Below are 25,882 nucleotides of genomic sequence, written 5' to 3'. Positions count from 1 at the left end.
CAATCATAGACTTTGTAATTGTATATTAATTGCATTTAGCCTATATAACCTAGAGATATATGCATTTAACTCTGTGTAGCCTCCTGTATTTTAGTGTTAGCCATATAATAAATGCTTTGTTATTTTGTTAAACCTGTCTCCTGTCTTTGAAAGGACGCCTGCTGACTTGCTCACTTCCCTTGCCAGTCAATAAAAGCCATCTGAATGACGTGGGCAAGTTTTACCAACTTGACATGTAAGTGGCAATTAGGGAATTGACCTGTGCCCTCGTAGCCTCACAAATAAACAAGAAAAATTTTATTATTTTAAAATAATGAGGTAAAGTACTTTGCTTAACTAACATGGTTTCTTAATTCTAATGCACATCTTTTTTGGACTTTTCCAGTTCTCAAAATAGCAATGTGCAGTAGAATTGTTTTGTGCATTAAACTTATGCATAAAACCTCATTTGTATCATTTGCCCTTTACTCTGCTTGACAATTTCTATATTGTGTTGTTGGTGTAGACATGTTACCTGTCTATTCTGCTACTTCAGTTTCAGTTTTAGTTTTAGTAAGCCAAGTGAAAGATATTAAGCAGATGATTCTTCTTACTATAAATTAATTTTCATTAAAAATATTTACTTTATTTCAAAAGCATATCATGGTAAACAGCAAAAATTGTGTAGAATGTGAAAGGGTTAATTCTATAGAGAATCTATGTCAAACATGTACACAGATATTGCATATCTGAAAAATTTCATGCTTGTGCATATTGACAAGAAATCTCTGTTAAAACATTGATTTTCTGATAGTCCTCAGATGTTTTACACCTTCTAATGAAGTAATAAATGCATTTTTGAATATTACTTTTTCAATACATTAACTTTCCACAGTAGCATGTTTGATGATGTAAAGCACACATTACATTCACAAGTTAACTTTTTTTTGGATTTTGACATCTTGAAAATTGGGTTTGCATTATAATCGAGAAAATACAAGTTGTTTATTACGAGGTATTTGTAATTTTCATCTTATCATGTTTCTTAGAAATATAATCATGCTTTTCATATGTAATTAAAATTCAAAATATATTGTTATTTTTGTTTTATTAACTTTGTTAAATATTAAAAAAACAAATTTTTCTGATTTATAATATCATTATTATATGTTTTAGCTATACTATAATAATGTATTAAACATATTAAATTAAACATATAATAATGGAAACAGTCTGGTTCCATCAAAGAGGAACCAGACAGTTTCTGCTGTTTGGCAATAGCCATAATACAGTCTTTTTCCCACCAAAGATTAATGTCTAAGATATTTGATGATCATTCTTCCAGTAGGGTTGAGTTTTTCAAACCAGAACACTTGCTACAAGTGATTCTGTAACATTGTGTTAGTATTGTACTATAATTTGAGAATGAACTTAAAAATTGAATAGATGTTAAATTTTGCATTAAACTTTGAAAATCTGCCACAAAAACCCTTGAAATGTTTTGAGAGGCCAATGGCAACTAAGCCATGGGAGAGACCACAATCTCCGAGATCCAAGAAGGCAAGATCTGTCACAAACACGACAAAGGGCATGCCAAATTTTTTTTTTTATTGCAATGGAATTGTATACCAGGAATTTGTTCCTCTTGTTGAGACAGTGAATTCAGACTTTTACTGCAACATTTTAAGTCAATTGAAGAGAATGTTTGTTACAAAAGACCAAGACAGTAGTGCAACCAAACCTGGCTCTTTCATCATGACAACACTTCCTCACAGAAAGTTTTCAAAATGTGAACATTTTTGACATAAAACAATAAGACAGTCTTCCAGTCCTCCTTATTTGTTGAATTTAACCTCTTGTGACTTCTTTTTGTTCTCCAAAAATAAAATTGAAATGCAAGAGATGGAATTTTGATACAATCAAGGAGATCCAGTCTGAATCACAACAGGTATTTTGAATTTTCAAAGTAATGATTTCCAAGAAGGTTTGAGGCTTGGCAGAAGTGATGTGATTATTGTACAAATGCAGGGGAGGACAACTTTGAAGGGTTAGGTGGCCACATTTAAATTTGTTAAACATTAAAATTTTTATAGATCTTTGCATAGTAAAAATATTTAAAATGGATTTAACATTAATACTTAAAATTTTAGGCCACAGGAGGAAGTGATGGAGGGGTGATTCTTTGGCATTTAAAAGAATTCATATCTGGAGAAAATGCCACAAGACTACAAATTCCACAGGTAAATTATTATTTACTTTAAAACAATACAATGAGAGAGTAATTTAAAAATTTTAGAATTATATTTATTCTCTTTAAAAACCTTAAAGTTAAGAATTATAAATTAAGAATATGTAAATGATGCAAGTCTTACATTTTCTTTGTTTTTTTTATATCAGATAAGTTGTTTAGTTTTTGGTTTCCAAAAACATACTTTTACTATCAGAAATTTATGATTGTAAAAGGTTTAGTAATTAAATTTTGATTTTGTTTATAAGATTGCATTAATATTTTTAATGGTAGTCTATACATTTGTTTTTGAGGTAGAGTTAAGAATGAACTGAATGTTTATATTTTTCATTACATGCAATTATGAGAGACAGATATCAGTTTCTTGTAAGTCAAGTTCATCACTTATTATGAGCAATGCATTAAGACTGAATATGTATATGAATAGTATAGTATTAGAAAAAAATCTGTGAATGAGAAATGATGCATCTGGATGCAAGCAAATATCAAAGTCATTTCTAGAGATCAGACTGTTAATAAGAAAAGATGTATTGAAATTCTCTACTATTTATGTGAAGGAATCTGTACAATGAAAGTGATCTAATGCACAAAAGGGATAGAACCGGAATCTTTATCATGAGATTATTCTTGCACATTTTGTGGATCATGAAAAATGAAATCTAGTCAATCTGACCAAGAAGAACATAAATATGCTTTGCTAATCTTCTTACTCTCCTGATCTTGTTTCACAGACTTATTTGTTCCCTAAAAAGAAAGAGAAGTTGAAGGGTCTTATTTAAGGTTCCAATCAGTAGCATAGGAGAAAGCTACAACAATGAAAACTTTTAAAGATACAGTCAACTCACATTAATATGAATTGCTAAGGGAACAGTAGTTAGTTTTCTTTATCGAAAATTCATATTAACAATTTTTAGAGTCAGGATCAAGTTTAGGGAGTTAAAGCTTAGGCAATCAAAAAATCTAAATCATAATATTTTGATTGATTTATTAAATTAAGTTAAATAAAATTAAATTTATTTACACAAACAAATTAATGTTTTAAATGATTTTCAAATCAAACAAAATGAGGAGGACAGTATTTGCCATTGAAGTGTGGAGCAGCATATCAAAATGGTTAAACAAAACTAAAGAAATCCATAACTTTTCTTATTGAGGATTGTTTAAAGAAGTATAAAATATTTTTTGGTGCCAAAAGAGTTTAAAAGGAGCCAAATTTGGCACAAAGTAGCCAACTTAGCATCATTGTATGAACCCCGATATGCAAACTAGCATGTATTTGCACAGGACTGCATCCCTTTAAAGGGGTGGGAGTCCTTAATCTTTAATACCTATTTTCTGAGTATGGTAGAATCGTCTGATAAAGCCAGGCATTTGAATTGCTGTACAATTGGAGGTTGAACCAGTCTTTGCTTACTGGAAGAAAATCTATTGTACTGAAAATGGAACATTCTACAGTATTACTTTTTATTGTTCATGTTAAAAAGTGTAGAAAGCAGTTATTATTGGAAATAGGGTTATTTCTAGGAAGTTAAGGTAATTTACAGTTAGGTTTAACAATTTTTAGTAAAATTTTTTGAGTTGAATGAAAATGGTGTTATTCCAAGACAGTGGCAAAATGTACTTTATTGGTGTTTGTTTTAAAGTGAGTTTACTGTATCATAAAATTTAGTTTTGATGACTGCTTCAATAAGTGGTATGGATGTTAGTAGAAGTGTTGTAGCTTCAGGAGGATCTTGAAGACATTGTGATATTAAAGTGTCAATATGTTATGTTGTTGTATAATAAAATCTGAGCTAAAACTTTATTTACTCTATCTCAAACTGATATTCATTAAATTAATATATAATAAATGTTTTCATAATATTTTTTATATTACATAATAATATAGCTCATTAAAATTAAAAAAGTTTATGCATATGGTCTAAAATGTGTTGTTTCTGAAGTATACCCAGTTTTTGTTTGAAGAATAAAATACCTCTGTTCAGTTCAAATAATAGCATGAAAAATTACAGCAATAAAGCCAAATTAATTAAGAAAATTACTGGTATGGTGGATTTTTCAGAAGAGAAGTTTGAAATACTCTCTGTTACAACAATGCACTGTTGAGCCCATTGTACCAACGATTGCGTTACCCATTCAAAAAATGGATACCTGAAAATTCTAATTTTCAAGCATCCATTTTGTATTCTCTGGCAAAGATTCACAATATTGTAAACTTGAATAGAATACACTTTTAAATGACCCTATGGATAAAGTCAAGGGGATAGAGATCCAGAGACTGTGTGGGTCAAGATATAGGTTCTACATGTCTAATCCATTTTACAGGATAGTTGCCCCAAATATTCCTGAATTACATGACTGAAGTGGGCAGATGCATTGTCACTCATGAACCACATACACACTGTAATGGATAGCATAGTATTTTTCAATTTTTTTCCAATAGTGGCACTTCCAACTTGATAATTTTTTCTTGGAGCACTCTTACTTCTTTATCAATATAGAATTATTATGTTATTAGTACTTTTAGTAATATATGTAAGAAGCATTATGGTGCTGCTTGGCACTATATTTCAGGGCAATAGGTCTCACCAATAATCAAATGGATAAAACTACTGAACACTGGTCGCAGGTTTGCATCTCACCAACACTCCAGCCATGTGGGTTTTCTTCATGTAGGGAGTTCTCCTTGGGGAGGATCACTTTCTCATGGGGGAGTTCTCCTTGGTAGCACTCCTCCTTGGCAGATTGCCAGGTGTTGTATTGGCCTTCTTTCAAAAATCTAAAGTATCATTGCAGTATCCTGGTGGGCCACAGCACTCCAATTGAAAACGACCAAACTAGCAGGCATCTACCAACTGTTTCAATGTTTTGTTCTTATAAGTATCAATAATTTTGCCTGCTCCAGCATGTGAGAAGAACAAAGGAGCCAATCAAAAATATGGATAATCCCCACCCAAACATTCAGAGAAAACTATTGTTGGTATGTTGGTACCTGGATAAAGGCATGAGGATTTGCTTCTTGCCATGCATCAAGTTATGGAAATTGATGATAATGTCTCTTGTAAAGCCAGCTTTATCCAAGAAAGAGCACAGATGGCAAAAAATAGAGCCAGTGTCACATTGTTTCAACAGCTAGATGCAAAAGGCTTTCTGTGGTAGGAAGTTGACCTCTCTTAGTGTCTGTACTTCTAATTGATACATATGCAGATGAGAATTTTTAAAAAGTTGTCACACAGTCACATGATTAATGCTTTTCATATGTGAAATTCTTTTAGTACTGTCATTCAAGTATTCCTCTACCCAAGCTAACAAATGTTCTTTTGAGTCTATTGTTCTTGTACTTTGGGATCTTTTGCAGTTTCAGGCTGGAGGCATCAAACATCCCATTTTCCCTCTTATGTAATCATTTGAATGTGTTTTTGTTTGGTAACTGTTGATGGGGAAACCACTCTGCATAATGTTGCCTTGCTTCTGCCATATTGCAGGATGCCATGCTATACATCAAATGCTTGTATAACATCTCTCCGAAAGAATAATCCTCTGTTTTTATAAATGTAACTTGAGTACATGTTTGATGGTAAACTAGCAAAATACAAACAACCCACACAACACACTTAACTGTGATAATGAGATCAGCATCATTTAGTATGTATTATAGTAGTACATTATTTATTCTACTTACTGCTGACATCTAAATTATAAATAAGTCATTTTAGACCATATGCTTATATAAATTTTTTTTATTTCAATGAATGTAGTATGACTATGTATGGCCATCCCATTATTTTTGTAACATTCCGTATATATAATTCTAATAAAAACAATGTATAAAAGAATATCACAAGAGAAAATTTATAAACTAAGTTGTATTTAATGTCAGTTTACTTTTTAGAATTTTGCAAAGTAAATGAATTATTGTTTTGAAAAATTATGTTAATTATACTAAATTATTTAAATAAATTTGTTAGTGTGTAAAAATTGATTAATTATTATTTATTTGTTGATAAATTAATCTGTAATTTATAAATTTTTTATTGACTTTTCCTTTTAAAAATAAAACAGTTATATTCTAAATGTTTTAGAATGATGACAGAAATGATTTTCCTCGTAATATTGGTCTTCTGTTTCCAAATGATCAGCCGGTCATTTTTATGTCAACTAATGAAGGGTATGCAAAATTTGTTTGAAATTATGATAATTAATTACACTAATTGTAAATTAAATTAATTTATTAAAAGAATAGTGGCAATATGATATTTACATCACATTAATTGGGACTCTCTAAAGATCAAAGGCAAGATTATCTATCTTGCCTTTTGCCTGTGGAAATACTTTCAAGTATTTATATATTTCAATTAAAATTCACTTATTATTTTCTATTCTTATAATAGTAAGAATATTTTATAATATATACTTTTTATGCATTTATACCAATATGTTTATATATTATAAATCAACAATATATATTTTAACTGGGATGTATTGTAAGGTAAATTGAAATTTGATAAATATTTGATTTACTTTTATATTTTTAAATTATTAAAATAATAGCAGCATATTAAGAATATGTATGACACAAGATACAAGTATTTAGAAGTGATTTTAAATTTCCAAAATTACTGTCTCATTTATAGTTATAGCTATAATTTAAAAGTTTGAATTCTGAAAAGTCTAGTGTACATTTTCTGTTTGTATATATATTTATGTGTTATAAATACAACCCAAATAATACCTTGAATGAAAAATACCTAGACATTTCTTGATTATTAGTGGCATTTTACTTTACAGATAGCAAAATATAAGTGAAGCAGACTTGGTTACAAAAATTATTCTAAATTAAACCATAATATCAATAAATTTAATTAACACACTAAAAGCTCAAATGTTTGTATAAATTATTAAAAAATAATTATTTAAAGAAATCACAGATAACAAAATAACTTTGGACACCTTCAGCATTGATTAAAAATACCTTGGATAGTACTGTACATATTTAAATATTATTAGATATTATCTATAAATATTATAAAGTCTCTGTAAATCCTCACGAAAAATATATAAATTTTAGGTTTAGCTGTAGACCAACACACAGCAGATAGCTAATTACTTCTCTTAATTTAATCACTGTATATGCATTTTGGTCCTATTAAAGAACCCTCTTCAGTACTACAAAACATAAATATTATAATAAACCTTATGCGAGTAAAACTACCAATATAACAATTAATATTTTAGTTTTTCATTACCATTTAGGTACACAGCTTTGATTCACATTCCATTAGCACTTTCATATCAAGTGTATTTAGTAACTTTTTCTGATTGTCTATGGTCGTNATAAATATTATTCTAGATTAAATCTTTCTATTCTAGATTATTCTAGATATTATTCTAGATTAAAAATTATAGATAAAGATTTAATCTAGAATAATATTTATTATAGATAATCAGAAAACGTTACTAAATACACTTGATATTAAAGTGCTAATGGAATGTGTATTCAAAGCTGTGTACCTAAATGGTAATGAAAAACTAAAATATTAATTGTTATATTGGTAGTTTTACTCGCATAAGGTTTATTATAATATTTATGTTTTGTAGTACTGAAGAGGGTTCTTTAATAGGATTGAAATGCATATACAGTGATTAAATTAAGAGAAGTAATTAGCTATGTGCTGTGTGTTGGCCTACCGCTAAACCTAAAATTTATATATTTTTCGTGAGGATTTACAGAGACTTTATAATATTTATATATAAACAGCAGTCATAAGAAATTTAATTAGATATTATCTATTTGTAATTAACTAATATGTATACATTAATAGTCAATAATATTAATTTACATTATTTAGTATAAATTAGTAAAAAAAAGGCATCTGGAAAAGCAATAACAGATGATATTAGTGAAGTAATTGTAAATTTTGATGAAGAGAGAAAGTTCTTATATCAAATAGTTTCAAAGTTAAAAATTGGCAAATCAACAGCTTCTAATATTTTATAAAGTATGAAGAAACTGGTATCAGTGATCCAGGAAAATTTACAGGATGATTGAAAATTTTAGCAGTTTCAATCTCAGGTTCTTCATAGAATCATCAAAGAAAACCAGCAAACATTACTTTCAGAATTGGTTATTGAATGGAATGCAGTCAGCGGTAAACAAATTACTAAAGTGACTTGTTGGATTTATATGCAGAAATTTGCTACTAATTTTACAAGGTAAAATAAGGTTGCAAAGAAGACACAAATGTTTTTTTCTTGAATGCCTTAATTATGCGACAAAGTTGCCAGTAAGCATTATGGTATAGAGTTGCACGAGTGCTCAAGGTTTTGGTATTCTGCATTTTATTGAAGGAACAGTGAATGTAGAAAAATATCAGCAGATCTTTCAAGAAAGCCTTCTTGAAGAAATGTATATGCATATGACTATGACTATGACATTACTTCCTATTTGTGAGTTTTCACTGGCACTGATATCTAATTTTGTATATAATGAAAGTAAATCAAAAATCTTTATTTGCTAAGTCATGTCATGAATTATTTTTACTAACAAAAATTAAATTAAATTAGTTTTAAATTAGATAGCAACAACATTGTAATAAACTATTTTCATTTTTCAAATTCTTTTACAAAAAACTAATACATAAAAATTTTTCAGATTAAAACAAGTCTATATTTTTTTTGTAGAAAAGGGCTGGCAGAATTACAATTTAATAAAAAGTAAAATACATCTGGATAAGAGTCCAATTTTTCTTGCCATGTCCAATCATCAGGAACAACTATTTCCATTGCAGAGACAACCTTATAACTCTGCATATTTGTGCAGAGGCATAGCCTCTAAAGAAAGGTTGTCTCTGCAATGGAAATAGTTGTTCCTGGTGATTGGACATGGCAAGCAAAATTGGACTCTTATCCAGATGTATTTTACTTTTTATTAAAGTCTATATTTTATTTTAAAATTGATTGCAAACTAAAAGTAATTAATAATAGCAACAAATAAAAATATGTGAATATAAATAAATGTGAGTGTGCCAGAAACATATTAAATATTTAATTAATATTATAATTGATGTAAACAATTTTAAAATTTGTATAAGATTATATTTAAAAGTATAAATGATGATAATTCATTGTAGCTCATTAAGACAGAGAGGTTAGTTTAAGAAATTTTTTTCCAATTAAGAAGAAATCTTCTTCCTGGATCTAAAAGGAAATCTTCAAATTTCACAAAAGGGACTGTTCTAAAAAAAAACACATTTAAAATTTAAATTTACATCTATAGTATATTATAGATATTATTCTGAGTTTTAAATTGTTTTTTATAACTAGCTTATATAAATCATATATATAAGATAAAACAATTTAGAATTTTATAATTTAAATAATAATTTAGACTTGCTCCTGTTCTCAAAATGTATTACATAATAATTATACAGGTATACCTCGCCTTATGTCAGTAATTGGTTCCAGGAGAGGTGACTTAAGTCGAAAAACGACGTAAGTCAAATTTACTTGTCACTAGGCTAAACCACAAATACCATTCCCAGTTCTGTATTTTATTTATAAATGCATTTTTAATAATATATGATTAACAAGAATCTATTTTAAGCCTACAAACAAATAAATTTTAGTTTTTAATATAGTACAGAAAAAAGTAATCTAAATTTATGAATTTATGTACACGCATTATATACTTGTAAATGTACATGTTTACAATTTGGTGATGTTTACAGTACATCACAAATTCTTTATTTGTGAATGTGATTTGCTTTAAGACATTATAAAATAAGATGATTTTGTAAGGTTAAATAACAAATACAGTTATTAAAATTATCTTGCAACAGTAGAAAATAAACTAATTTATACTAAATTTACCAAGATTGAGTGGCGCTGATTGAGTGACGTCAAATGGTAGATATTGGAGCTACCATGGAAAACACCAATATTGAGAACTTAAGGATGGCTAAATAAGACAACAAGACAGAAAAACAAATGTTTTCATGTTTCATTCTCTAGGACTTATGATAATTATGTTAACATTTACTGTAAATGTACATATTTTAATATGATTTTATGTGCTTTAACAACTTTCTAGTGATATTACGACTTCAATATTTGTGGCGGACGGACGTAAAGTCGAATAAAATGACTTAAACTTGATTTTTATTTTTCCATACATTTTTTTGACAAACAACGTATAATTGAGAACGACGTAACTCAAGGTATACCTGTATTGTCAATAATTAATACGAAACATAAACTAAAAGTTAACTTCAAATAAAAAATAACTCTGAGAGTTCAGGCTGAATGACCTGTTTCAGATAAAAATTCTGGAATATTTTTATCTAAAGCAAGTTAAGAATTTAATTTGGGAGTAACATTAACCATATCAGTTTATTAAATTCTTAATTTTCATCTTAATGATAAATCAGATTTAATTTCATAAATTTTTATATATATACCTGGTAATTGAATATTATAAAAAATATATTCATATTGAATAATTAATATTTCTTTTTATATTTATATTTTTTTAGGATGCTATTTTCATATTCTCTACAAAATAATAAATGGAAACAGATTTTTCAAGATAAAGAATTTTATTCGTATAATATATTAGCATGTTCTCCATGTGGAAAATTATTAATATTTGGAAACATAACTGGGAAGGCATGTCTGTTTCAGTTTACAGGTATGAGGTATATCATAATTTATAAAGTGTTTTAAATAAATTTAATATTAACTGTTTGCATTGTTTTAAAATTCAATTGTTCTTTCATAATATGAAAATTACTTATAAAGTATATAAATCATTATTTTATTTTTTGAAATTATGTTCGTCTCCTTTATAATATATTCATAAATTTGAATATAATTAAATCAATGTCTACATTTCTAAACTTTGGATGAAACATTAAGAATTTAAATTTTTAATGCATTGTATAATAATCAATACTCTCTAACAACTTATTTAATATTTTCTGGTGGATATATGAAAGATAAAAAGAGAAAGTGTAATGGAATAATATCAGCAAAAGTTTCAGATAAATTATTATTAAAATTCATCATGAAAACACCAAAAAGTCTTCACTTAATGTCATCAATAGGTTCTTGGAAACTGTGACATTAAGCAAAACAGTATGTAACAAAACCAATTTTACCATAGGCTAAATGATATAAACAAGATGTAATTCAGTTAATACTATTATAATTGGATTGTGTTTGCAACCTCCAGCATTTATTTTTCACCTCAAAAAATCAGTTTTACTGTTTATAAGAAAATTAAACAACACTAACTGCAAATGATTACAAATGTATAGTTTCTCAACAAAGTTATAATGAGAGGACATGAAGTGAGTACTTGCTGTATTTATAGTATAATAGCAAAATTGCTATAAATATGATGTTTCATTCAAATTAGAATCTATGATAATCTGTCTAACCATTAAACAAAGACACATCTTTGCTATTTTTTATTCTGATCAGTTAAACTTGAAACAGAATATTATCAGTTTTTGGATATCTAGGACTAAGGATATGACAATGATAAAAATAAATAACAACAACACAAAGCCTGAATACATACTAAAATTGCCAAACGATCGCCTTATTATAGCCCGATATTTAGGCGATCGTTTGGCAATTTAGTAGATAAAAATATTTAAATTTTTATATGATTAATAAAGATTTATTAGCAAAAAATATTTATCAATCTTTCCATCAATATTTTCTTAGAAATTATATTTGTAAATTTAAATCTAAGTTATATTTTAATGAAAATTTATAATAATTTTCTTTGTTGTTTTTATGAGTTTAAATTTATATATATTTGATAAAATTAAAGATGATAGCAAGATTACTAGAAGAAATGAAATCTATCTGCATAAAGGAAAAATTCATAATCTATTATGGATCACAAAAGATTCAAATTTTATTTTATCCTGTGGTCCTGCTGGAGAAATGGTAAGATTTTTCAAATAATTTACAAACAGTTAGTTACATACATACATAATTGTGCTTTGTGAATACAAAATTTTTTATATCTGACAACCTACAAGGAAATTTATCATGACTTATGATATGAGGTGTTTATGAATCTGGCCTCAGATTAGGCACCTCAGAAATTATTCAAATAGTCTGTCCTGATTATATTGGGCTCTGTTCTTCCTGGCTGCCCAAATTGTGCGCGTTGCCAAACCTATAATGGGTCTAGAAAAAGATCCATTTAGTGCCCATGGGACAGAAAGAGTAAAAAATTAAAACAGGTAAATTAAATTATTTGAACTATAGGTTATAAATATTTATATCTTTTTAATTTCATAATCAGTTATATGAAATAACCAGTAATTCTTTTGTTAATTAAAAAATATTTAATTATTTATTTAAATTATTTCTATTAGATACTTTGGAAATTGAGAAATTCTGATAAATATGATTTGGAAAAACAATCAACTTTTATTCTTCCACTTTGTAAACAAAGATGGATGTCAGCTGCTCTTTTGGATTCATATGGATCTCTCGTTCTTGGTGATCGTGATGGAAATATTTATGTATACAATTCTGATTCTAAGGTTTGTTGAAATTTATTATAATTTATACAATTTTATTGTCAGAAAATATATAACTTTTTACATATTCTTATTTTTTTTAACAGGATCCAAATCAAAAATTTCATCATATTCATAGTAAAAATGGAGTTACTGACATTAAAGAACATAAAATGCAGATATTTTCCTCAGGTCGTGATGGTAGAATTTTTGTTTTTAAATCATCAAATAATTTATTGCAGCAATTACACTCAATTAAGGTATTAAATACTTCTAAATTTAAAAAAATAATAATTAATTATTCTGTAATTATAAGAATTATTTACTACTGTGATCAAAAAGTATCACATTAATGGAATGGTTCATTTAAACTGCATGCATGCAAGAGAACACTGTCATTATTTTTTGTCATTCAGTATGACTTTCTTTGACATTTAGCAGCAATCTGTATATCATTGTCTACGTTTGTTTGCAAATAAATCCTAGTTTTATATGTAAAAATTTTTGCATTGGTGATTTTTCAAAATGTTGAGTGTAATCGATTAAAGAACATGCATTAAATTTTGTTTTTTGAATGGAATTACTGCCACAAAGACATTGGAAATGTTACAAAAAGCCTTTGGTGGTGATAGTTTATCAAAAACAAGTTTTTGAATGGTACAAGATGTTTGAGGAAGACAGAGAACACACCAAAGATGGACCATGCTCTGATAGACCATCTACTTCAACTGATGAACAACATTCTCTCGAGTAAGAGATTTGGTGCTCATTGATTGTCGTTTAACAATTATTGGACATGTTCTAGTATCATTTGGGCTAGCAGCATGTTGCTTCTTGAGTTGCCCTGAAAATGTTGAATTTTTTCCAAAAACAACAATGTGTTCAAGTGGCTGAGGGAATGCTTTCTCAAGGCAAATTGTTCTTAAAATGCATCATTATGGATGATGAAACATGGATCTACACTTTTGACACAAAAATGACTCAACAATTGAATGGCACTGGAAAGGTGAAGCAAGATCAAAAAAATACCACATCAAAATCAATCAAAAATCAAGGTCATGTTGACTGTGTTTTTTATTTGTTGTGGTGTTGTGCATCACAAATTCCTTCCAATTGGCCAAACTATCAACAAACAATATTATTTGAGCATTTTTCATTTTCATGAAGCAATTTGTAGACTACTACCAATTTGTGATGAGAATACTAGTGGATTTTGCACCACAATAATGAACCTGTTCACAATGCTCTTGTTGTTTGTGAATTTTTGGCCAAAAATTCAACAAATAGTTTTGCAAGCTCTGTTTTCATTCAATACAGCACCCTGTGACTTGTTCCCATTTCCTCGACTAAAATTTCTACTTGGTGGTGACCATTTTGAGTCATTTGATGCTACTCGTTAAAACAAATTTTGTTTTGACTTTTGAAGGGGGTTTTTACAAAAATGACTAAAGGATGTTTTTAGGATTGGAAAAAACGTTAGCATAAGTGCATTTCAGTGACAGGGGATTTTTTTGAAGGAAACAAAATAAATTTTTGATGAATAAATTCAAATCTCAAGTTTTATTGAACTTTTTAATACTTATTGATCACAGAGGTATAAGTGAAATTTTAAAGTAAAAATAGTCTCACTTGATATAAAGTAATATAAATAATAATATTTAATTAACAGTTTAACAATGAATTTTAGTAGAATGGAAGAAAATATCTTCCATTTGTTTGTTTATTGTAAAAAGTACATATAATTTTAATTAACTTTGTTTTATAATTTACAAAATTGTATAATTAAGTTATACTTAACATACATTAAGTTTATAATCAATTTAATAGTTAAAGATTAATAAAACTGGTTAAGGCATAGAAATTTAATACACATGAATGCTAAGAAATAATGAAAAAATTGTCTAATTTATAAAATCAAAGTTAAATTCATTCAACTGTTCATATTTTAATTAATGCATAATAAACTGGTTATTAAATTAACGTAGAATAAGCAAATTTGAAATGATAAATTTATCAGTCTACTGTTTTTTACTCTTTCTGCTCTGTGGGCACTAAGAGGGCCTTTTTTCAGGCCCATTGTTGGTTTGGCCAGACCCACAGTCAAGTAGCCAGGTGGCAAGGAATAGCGGCCCTAATGTTTCTGGAACAGACCACACAAAAGAATACTTAGGATTTGTTCGACTGTCCAGATTTGACCTTGGATTTCCTGAGCAGTACGCTGAAACTAATCCTCTTGCCAGTTTTGTCATAGTCTACTATATTAAAGTTAACCAATTAATTTTAATACAGGTATACCTCGCCTTACGTCGGTAATTGGTTCCAGGAGAACGACTTAAGTCAAATTTACTTGTCTCCAAATGTACTTGTCATTAGGCTAAACCATAAATTACCATTTCCGGTTCTGTATTTTATTTATTAATGATTTTTAATAATGTATGGTTAATAAGGATCTATTTTAAGCTTACAAACAAATAAATTTTAGTTTTTAATATAGTACAGAAAAAAGTAATCTAAATTTACGAATGCATGTACTGTAAATACAGTACATACTTGTAAATGTATATATTTTAATATGATTTTATGTGCATTAAATGCTTTTCTAGTGATATTACGACTTCAATATTTGTGGCGGACAGATGTAAAGTCGAATAAAATGACTTAAACTTGATTTTTATTTTTCCATATACTTTTTTGACAAACGACGTATAATCGGGAACGACGTAACTCGAAACGACGTAAGTCGAGGTATACCTGTATAGACATGTTATAGAGTTTTTTTATTTTATTGTATCACAACTGTAGATATAAAGAAACATTTTGTAATAAAAATTATGTTAAATTCCAAAATAGATATGATATGAAAAGGAAATTTAATTTTATTACTTAAAAATTTATTTCTTTTTATTTTTAAATATAAATAAATGAATGATTAAAAAAAATTAATTTGAAAATGTGAAAATATTCCTGATATGACTGAATGGGAATTTCAGGAAGTATCCATATTGAAGATATGTTAAAGAACTATGATTTGTACTTATAATTTTTTCTGAAATTAATCACTTTTGATTTTGAATAAAATGAATTTTGTATATTTATGGATTTTAATAACAATGAAGCTTGATATTAAAGTAATCAAATAAAAAATTTTATACTTATTTTGTTTTAAAAAATTCAATAAGATTGAAGTCTTTTGAATTAATATTATTTTATATGAAATAAATAAATTTGATTTACTAATAATGAATAATAGGCTTTTGAAAAATCTATTATTCATTAGAATAAAATGTAAATAAAATTGACTAATATCTGAAGAGTGATGCCGGAGTATTTTTTTATAAGACACTAATGCAATTCTGGAAATTATGTTAGGTCTTATAATTCCGAAATCTCAATTTCAATGTTTGATCCAGATGTGTTTTGAAATTCTTGAATCTCAGAATACATCTGGAAATTGTGTGTAATATTTAATTTTAAGGATATACAAGATACTACAGTGATAATCAAATTGTTACTATTAATATCTGGTGCATAGTAAAACCCAAACCCTTGTCAAGATCATCTGGGAAGAGAGGACAAATGCTATTTATACAAAGTAAATTAAGTATTAAAAGAAACCAAAGTGAAGATATAACAATAAAATCAATGTCAGATTATAAACTTTTATAAATCAGATAAAACAAGTTAGAGAGAAAGTTGCAATCTTAAAAAAATGTTCGAACAATCCGTGAGAAATGAATTTAAAAATTTATAAGCAATCTAAAAAAACATTTTCAATGCGATTAAGGTTAAAAGAACAAATACTTAGTTAATCGTGAATCAGCTATTAAATTATAACAATAGTAAAGCTTTTCATCAATAGTTAACTGAATTATGCCAAAATTTGTTATTAATAATAAAAGTGAGCAGGTTAAATTTGAAGTGTGACAGACTTTCTACAATGTATTTTCTCAAATAAGTAGTATTCATGTAATTTAAACCTATTACAAGATAACAAATAATAGAATCCTTTTAACTTGCATTATTTTTTTTAAAACAAAAGTATTTTAGAACAAATAAATATTAAAAAAATGAAAAGTTATTTCATCCTTTTACACTGTAATAGTGTAAAAGGATGGAATAACCTTTCATTTTTTTTTTTTAGATTTATTTTAAAAATTGATTCTTGTTTTGATCAAACAGAACAAATATTTTCATGCAATTCATTAATTATAATTAATTTTCAGATTACTACAGATATGGAATGGATTGGAAAAATAGATTTTTATAATAATCACTTACTATTAATGGGTTTTCATACAGTAAGTACCTTAAATTGTTAATTGTTGATAAAATTGCTATTTTTATTAATTTTCATATTTTACAGACAAACTTTGTTGTTTGGGATTTATATCTAAATCAATCATTAATGGAAATATCATGTGGAGGTGGTCATAGATCTTGGGACTTTTCAATTGATGAAAATTATAATTCTACATTTGCATGCATTAGAAAAAATGAAGTATTTTATGGTAGAAAAAACATTTATAATATTATGCAAAAATCAATTGTTAAGGTAAGAAAATAATTTTCATACCCTCTTTTTTAATTCTGTTTTATATAATTATGGCACTGAAAGCAAAAAATTGTGATATGTACCTATTGTGTACATATCACAAATGTCACAGTCATGTGGAATGCAATTGAGACTGAATATAAAAATGCTGACAACTATGCCATTCTTATCAGCTACAGCTAGATACTAGAAAACATACATACTAGAAAAGTGATGGCTATCATTAGCCATCACTTTTCTAGTATGTATGTTTGTGAAAATTGGGATAATACTGTAGCTGTTATTTGCAAATATCACTGTTGTAAGAATTTATGCTGCAGACCAACATCTCTATGGGCTGTCTAGAAAATGATAATGCAATTTGAGACAACTGGATTCTCATATCACAACTCTCAGCTATTGACACTGCCCTGCCAAATGGCATTACAAAGTACAAAGAGATTGTATTTTAATCATAAGCAGTCAGCCACCTAATGATGGTATTAAGGTGACCGAACAATAAAGTCGGACCAAGAAAAGTGCTTGGGCTCTGGCAGTGTGACCCAACTGGGACCAGCCGTCCTTTCTTTCCTCATTCTCGAGTCCAACTCACTAACTTTGACATACAGTTTTACAGCCTATAGCTGTTTGACAAGCATTCAACCAAGAATGGGGTGATGTTTAACTTTTTGGGCTGCGGGTCTTCTTCCTCCGAAAAAGAAGGCCCTGCCCAGAGCATCCACTGAGCTTATAGACTGGATAAACAAAAACATGCACATGCTCTGTATGAAAGATTTGCTTGTACTTCCATTCTGTAATTCCAGTTAGTTGTAATTAAACAACATACAAGTGAACAATGCCGGAAAATTATTTTAATTCGTAGGATACTGAAACAAATTTAAGATATCAAGAAAAACAAATATAAAAATTTGGAATTTTCAGACCCATTAGATGATTACATCAGAAATAGCATTTTTGAACAATCAAAAACTGGACCACACATTTATTTTTGAGATATTTGAATTTATCTCACACAAACTACATATACCTAACTACGCAAAAGAAGCTTTTACGGCATATAAAAGTTTGAAAGTGTGTAATTAGTCAATAATTTGTTCAAACATTGGTCTTTGAAAATAACTGACAAGTTATCTTTTTTTAACTGTACTCTCCTGTGGGCATTTAATTGTATTCTTTAGTATATTAAATACAATTAAATGGTACAATAGTATATTTAAGCCAGTCACGAAATATTATTAATTAATACAACTGTAGGTTTACTGATTACAAATCAGATCTTTATTAACAAATCCCTTTCAGTTTCATCAAGGTTAGCAGAAAGTGAAATTTTCCTTAGTTGAAATTTACCTGTAATCATTCCAGTTGTAATAATAAACTCTAGCAATTTGGTAAATGCGTCTTTATTTGGTAATCCACTATTAATTAATTAAATAATAAAAGAAATTGATCTTGATAAATATTAGTTGTAATATTCTGTTCAAACATTAGCCTAAACATTTTTTTTTCCTACATTCACTATTCTTTAGATATAACTGGCATTTTTTTATTTTATATTTTTTCTAATATATCATTAATATAGAGTGAAGTTTTAGCTGCATTAATTTGTAAGTGATATGCTGGTTCCTCAGTGCTTCTTTGCTCTGTGGAATGATTAGAGGATGGTTAAACTACTATTGTTTTTTTTTAACATTTTTGAAAGAGTTATCTGCATTTAGTCTTTTCCAGTGACTGTAGCATTCTGTTTTATCTTTTATATTATCTTGAGATTGTGAGGAAGCAATGATGACACCTTCTCTGGACTGTTGAGATCATTGGATGGTAGACCTGTAAAATTAAAACAGTAGCTGTGGAACAGTATGTTGCATAGTATATGTTTAGGGTGTAAATTTGCACTCATTATCTGAAAGCATTATAAACAATATTTCTAGAAATACTCACACTCGCAATAACATTGATTAGTAACAACAGGAAGTTAGAAATGGAAAGCGTTAGTAAGTTACTTAGCTGTACTATTTGTTGAGAATTTTTTTGCTGAATACAGTCTATAGGTCTGAGAGACCTATTACTATTTCCATCAATTCCTTTAGTCTGTATTTTCCTTTACTTGCTGCTAGCATTCAAAGTACTTGCTAAGGAGGCTTTGACCAGTCAATGTGGTTAGCCTTCTGGTGGAAGCTCTCAGTAAGAGGGTAGTAAAGTATGTAGTGCCTATTATAATAATCTACATACAGCTTATTAAAGAAAAATTGTTTTGCTTCTCCCACTAACTTTTCTATACTATCTTTTACTTCTGGATCCATATTACTTTCAGAACAGAAATTATCAGTCTTTTAAAACCTTGCATCATTGTGTGGACATCCACAGGAACAACAACTATCTCCTTGTCCTAGTTTGCACTTAAAATGAGGAAACTACTCCTGTCTGGACAGTATCTAGGTCAAGAACCAATTGCAACTCACTGGAGTTTGGCCAACATCAGGTACAAAGGCATAGGTTGACCTGTCAACTCTTCACTGATTCCTTCATGGTCTCCCCAGCTGGATCATCTATATTAAAGCCCCTAACAAGTGTTTGGCATTAAAATTGCCTGCTAGAACTACCCAGTTGTGAGGAAAGACAACCTTTTCAAGTTTCTCTAGAAGGCTGCCATTGTTGAATGACAGAGGGCAATAGCTGGAAATCATGACCCACATAAAGAGTGGTGACTATTTCTACAGTCACTATGAATCGCGAGATTTGGATAGCATATGCATCAATGTTCCTCCTTGTTGCGATAACTGTGGCATGACACTCATTATCTTCAGCAAATATGCTCCATTGTAATGATAGACCACCAACTTTTCCTTGTACTAGGTACGATGTCAATTTCCCACTCTGCCACCTAGACTTGCATACGATGGTGGCTTGGCACCTTTTGGCATTAAACTGCAAGATTTCAGTCACATCTTTCATCTCTGTATGTGTTAGGTTGCATGAATTTGGTTAGCTTAGTTCCCTTTTACTGACCATAATTGATCCTGGCCTGGACTCTGAGTGCAACCTGTTTGAATTTGAAAATGATGAATGACCAGTGCTGAGCTGAAGGCCAAACTTTTTGTGTGCCATAATGCAGTTTAAACACTTCAGCACTGTTGCCTTACTCTCCTTGTACGAGTGATCATCGGCACATTTACTATACTTTTAGGTTGTTGCCATACAACCCTTTGCCACATGTCCAAACTTTTAGCAGTGAGTACTAGCTACGTGCCCTCAGCCAGTTGCACAACTATCCACATAGAATCTTGTTTCTGCCAAGCCCAAGACCTGGTCCAGCCTTATCAGCAGCTATTTTCAGCTATTGTGGTGTGCCTGGTAACTTGTTCACTCTGAATGCCAGGATCTGGACTTACCACCAATCTGTTTTCCCACCCTCCACTCTTTTGTTTTCTTGGAAAACCCCTTTGATTGCACTTCACTGCCATAGCAACTCACCTTAATGATTTTCCCAGCTTCAATGGCACACTGGGTTTCTGGGTGAGTTTGGCTCTATTTACTTTCTTTCTTTTCTCTCTTTTTGGGAATAGTGGCTTTTGGCCCTTCTGGGTTTCTTGTTGAAAACCGTAACATTCTTGTTACATAGCAAGTAATACCTCGGGAAGACAGCACATGTGAACACTCCCAGTATATTACTGGGCAGTTCCAAAAGCTGGTTGATCTGACCAATTCCACTCTGTTGTCCTTCTTTATTCCTGACTCTCTGGAAAAAGACATGGTCTTTGGGGAGCAAGGAGGATCTCTCAATTGCTCTTGCTTCTTATGCTGAGAGGACTGAGATGGCTTTGTCATGAGCGAGCCATGATGGATGGCTGATGGATGATGGATGAGAGATGGATGAGCGAGGCCATTTGTGGGACAGTTCAGGCAGTCTTTGCTGTCAGCTGCATGGGTTTTAGGGTATCAGGTTTACCCTATTGTAACACAGTTAAGCAGCCAACAGGCCTGTCAGGGCCAGCTTCAGTTTCTGTCAAGCCTATTCATATGGTACTGGTCGACGGTAATAATTCTGAGCTTATGAGGAAAGCTCTTGACAGTAAAATTGTCCACACACCTTAAGATAGGGTTCAGCAGGTCCATTGGATTCAAAAAGGGGTGTTGCAGTTGACCTTAGTTGTAAGGGTGACATTGATACTCTGTTTGGAAGCTGTCTGCAATTCCCAGGAAGTAACTTTGTCTTGTTAAAGTCATTTCTGTTTCAAAGTCTGTTGAAAGGGAACATCTTTAGAATTAATCTTTAAATAAAATGGGATTATTGCAGAAAGCTTTCTCTAAGGAGGAATTTCTTGGGAAAGCAAAAGTTTGATTCCCCATAGGCCATCGCAGTACCACAACTTTCTTGGGTTGTAGAGATGACGCCAGACTTAAGGGTGCTGATGGTTAAATAGGAGAAGATCAATCTGAACCTGCTGTATGCAGGTTCAGATTGATCTTCTCCTATTCAGGTGGATTTTCTCCTGCTGAAACAGTGCTTTAAATGCCTCAAATTTGCCTATTTTGTGAAGAACTGTGAGGCCCAGACTCATGTCTACAGTCAGTGTGGGGAGATCACAGTTAAAGAAACTGCCAGAAGAAATCTGAACAGCAAGTTGTGCTAACTGTATTTGGGAGAAACTCGACAAACACAACCATAATGCATTAGACAAAGTCTGTTCCATTCATACCGGATGAAAGAAAAACTATTGTCAAGAATAGACTATGAACTTTAATGGCAACACCAATACTCACCTATGGAACTTGCAAATTCATACTTTTAAGTTAACCTCAGACGGGCTATTGCTCCAAGCTCTCAGCTTTGTTAAGAGTTAAACAACTATGATATCACTTTCATTCAGGAACCCTTTTGCCATATCAATAGTGTTTCCTGTTTTTACACAAGAGAGACTATTATTTAAAGTCATGACAGGCACCTTTGGACTGCGCAGTATCACTAACCCCTGGCTGTCATCTCCCACGGGCATGCATTTTGCATCTGAAGAAGAGGTCACCAATGCAGTGTGGTGTTGGTGTCATAAACAGCCAGTCTTGGTCTTCTCCGATGGCATGCAGAAACTATATATATCAACATTGCAAAGACTGATGTATTTCTAATTATTAATTATTGCCATTAATAATTTGGCTATTATTGTGCTATCATTTGGTTTAGTAATGCAGAAACTAGTGCATCAATGCCAGTGGGGACTATATTGAAAAATGAAGTACTCCTCAGAAAGAGGGCATTTCACACTTTCTTTTGAATGTAATATCTTTCACTTTCATTGATTAATAAACGAGTTACAGCCCAGGAGGCAGAACATATTGAACAACCCTCGTACTAGTTGCCCTTATACATAGGCAATGTATAAGGGCAACTAGTATAGGGCATGTACAATGAATTTTACAAATATAATTTTGTAGGCCACAGCTTACAGTCAAAGTTTTAGGGTAATAAATTTTTTGCATGTTTTATAGTACTGTACTTATTTAAATTAAAAAACATTATTATATATAATAAACAAATTGAATAACTATTTTTATGTATATATTAGAAAAGTTTATGGGGACGAGAGCTTTGTTGCATTCTTTTCCTGTTTCATTTAGATGAAACAACAGGTTAGTTTTAATAATTATTTTTTACTAATATATTTAAATTTAACTTAAATAATGTTTTATGAAAACTCAGAAAAAAAAGATAAAAATTGAAATTAACTGTGATTTCTTTTAGCATTTAAACTATGTTAAAAATATTTTATATCTATATTATATTTTTAAATTTTAACAGTTTGATATTTTTAAATATTCAAATGCTATATCTGCAATTTAAGTAGTAGCATTTTTCAAAACATTGCAATGCTGAATTTGAAAAATAAACTTTCAATACTGTATTTAAACAGACAACTAAAGCAGAAACTGCTCATTGTATCACTCATTCAGATTTATCATATTATAAATACAATTATTTTTTTATCTTTCAAATATAAAAGTTCTTTGGCTAATAGTGGATAGATACATCAATTATATTGCCTATTTGGCTTCTCTTTGCATGTGCAATATAATGAGGGGCTATCATAATTTCAACTAAATTATTATTTGTGTTTTATTATATTCATTAGTTTCTGTTTTTGATCAGAAGTTAAATTTTATCACAAGAAGCATCCTTTCAATCTTATGTTTTAAAAGAATTTAGATTATTAAATGTTTTTCTGATTTTTAATTTAAGATTGAAGTTTTTGATTATTTGTATATGTTAAGAAATCAGTTATGTCATAATAAATTAATCTTAAACATCAATCGAGATAGTATCTTCAAACATTTCCTAAGTAAAAATTTACCATAGAAAATGTTTTTGAAAACATTAATTGAAAGCTATATCTTTAGAATACATTGATAAAAGATGAAATGTAATGGTTATGATGTTATAAACAAATTTATTTTAAAGGTAAACATAATGCTTGTCACATATTTTTGATTTAAATTTTTTTTTAGATATTTTTGCCTGTGGTGGAGAAGATAACAGTTTGATGATTATAAAACTTATTTGTATCTTTTTTACTATTTACTAATTTATTTTTTAATCGACAAATCAAAGATTTGTAATTAAATTACTTCAAACATTTATATGAATACTTAATGTTTTAATGTATGAATATTTATTATATAAATATCCTAAGTTTTAATGTATGCATAAAATTCTAAAATCGTTGTTAGTGTATTTGCAATCAATACTTATTTTTATGTAACTTTTAAAAAGTTTCTTGTATGCAGTATTATTTGATTTTAGTTAATTATGATAATAAATTTTAAAACTTAATTTCAGTAAATGTATTGCAAGACCAATTTTTGTTGTAAATAATTATATATTACTTTTAATGGAATATTAAATAAATATGTAATACTAAACTTTCAAACACTTTTCAGTTTAAAACTCATCTTTAGGAACACCAAGAATATTTTGTTGCCACGGAAGCATAAGATTTAAGATTTGTCATGTATTTATTTCACTCCATTAAAAGCAAAATATAATCATAATTTTAAATAAAAATTAAAACTAAGTAAATTATTATAATTTTTTCATTATTTTTTTTATAAATTGAGAAAATGAAAATTACTTTTTGCGTAACTTAACATAAAACAGATGATAATTCACAAAATTGGCCTTCTTTGGAACTTGTACATTGTTTGCACGGCCATGTTTCTAGTATTCGAGCAATAAAAAGTATACAAATAAAAGACGATATATCGGTAGTAAGTCATCTTCTCGTGTCTTTGGGAGGAAGAGCTCAAATTTTGATATGGGAAATAAAATTTGTAAATGGTAAGCAATTTCATATATTATTTAATGTTTTCAATAAAATTAAATAATTGATAAAAATTTTAAATTATTTTCATTGTTTTGTTTCTGTAAACTGTATTTTTTAGATAAGATGGATTTTGAGAATGCATTTGAAATATGATAATATATATTTTATGACTAAAGTAATATAAAAATATGTGGAATTTTTAACTTTTATGTATTATCAGATTTGCTTATTAATCATTAGCATGATATAAAATATGATATATTGCAGCTTATTAATTTATTTTATATATATGCCTTAATATATGGGATGTTTTCTTATGATAAAAAATCTCACACATCATTTTTGAATATGTTTAGCTTTTCAATGATAATTTGTAATAATTTTTAAGGAGTAAGCTTGACTCCTTGAAAATTAATAGCACTGTGTGTATTGATAATATAAAATTGAGTCTCTTGTCAACAAAGAATGTATTTGGTTTATTTATTTATCATTCTGTACTTGGTTGTTTTTAAACCTAAAGAAGCTAAAAACATTCTGATAAGAATTTCCTATTTGAATTGTAAAAACATTCCATTGATAAATTTAACAATCAGTTTTTCATGGAATGTATATCAACAACTAATAAATTAAGTACAATGTATTGTCTTGCTACTAAAGATGGATTTTTTATTTTTAACTCTTTCTGTTCTTTGGGCACTAAAAGAATTTTTTTCCCTATGCTCATCATGGGTTTGGCTGAGTGGTGAGGATGAGTCCCAACTTACCTGGCATTTCCACCCAGAGAAAATTTCTGGATTTGCTTGCCTGGATTCGATCCTAGATCCCCAGAGCAGTAGGTTGACGTCTTAATTATTTCAGCTATCCAGCCATTGATGGTTGGTTGTCAGTCAGTCATATCACTAACTTACAAAATAAAATAGTTTGGGAATTTATTTAAGTTATAGAGCTATATTTAGAATGAAATACTGTATTTACAACAAGATTATTATTATTATTATTATTATTATGTGTTGGGTTTAGTGGGTTATACTCAGTACACACTGGTGGCTGTGTACTATGCCGGACCAGAGTCAAAGCATAGCAACCAAAACAAAACTAAAATTAAATGTGTGTGTCAGTGTCAGTGTCAGTGTCAGTGTCAGTATTAAGGAATTTCCTAACAATATGGCATGTATTCAATATAGTGGCCTTCTGTAGTGTGATTTATGTATTTCTACTCAATTGTAATGTTCCCAGGCTTTTGTGTAGC

At 29.2% G+C, this 25,882-nt stretch overlaps 1 protein-coding gene across 1 annotated transcript in view; it reads left to right on the top strand.

Moving 5' to 3' along the window:
- Positions 1–25,882, top strand: part of LOC111632948 (WD repeat-containing protein 6-like) — a 56,998-nt gene that overhangs the window by 23,983 nt on the left and 7,133 nt on the right. The window contains exons 9-19 of the mRNA XM_023377468.1: positions 2,130–2,219; positions 6,310–6,395; positions 10,759–10,913; positions 12,066–12,184; positions 12,622–12,792; positions 12,876–13,028; positions 16,992–17,066; positions 17,132–17,320; positions 22,882–22,945; positions 23,819–23,872; positions 24,468–24,647. Coding sequence (XP_023233236.1) covers positions 2,130–2,219; positions 6,310–6,395; positions 10,759–10,913; positions 12,066–12,184; positions 12,622–12,792; positions 12,876–13,028; positions 16,992–17,066; positions 17,132–17,320; positions 22,882–22,945; positions 23,819–23,872; positions 24,468–24,647 — 1,336 coding nt within the window. The remainder of the gene's footprint in view (positions 1–2,129; positions 2,220–6,309; positions 6,396–10,758; positions 10,914–12,065; positions 12,185–12,621; positions 12,793–12,875; positions 13,029–16,991; positions 17,067–17,131; positions 17,321–22,881; positions 22,946–23,818; positions 23,873–24,467; positions 24,648–25,882) is intronic.

This window comes from Centruroides sculpturatus, unplaced genomic scaffold (genome assembly GCF_000671375.1).
Source record: "Centruroides sculpturatus isolate CEXI.00-Female unplaced genomic scaffold, Cexi_2.0 scaffold624, whole genome shotgun sequence".
NCBI classification, from domain to species: Eukaryota; Metazoa; Arthropoda; class Arachnida; order Scorpiones; family Buthidae; genus Centruroides; species Centruroides sculpturatus.
This window is presented reverse-complemented; position numbering and strand designations above follow the sequence as displayed.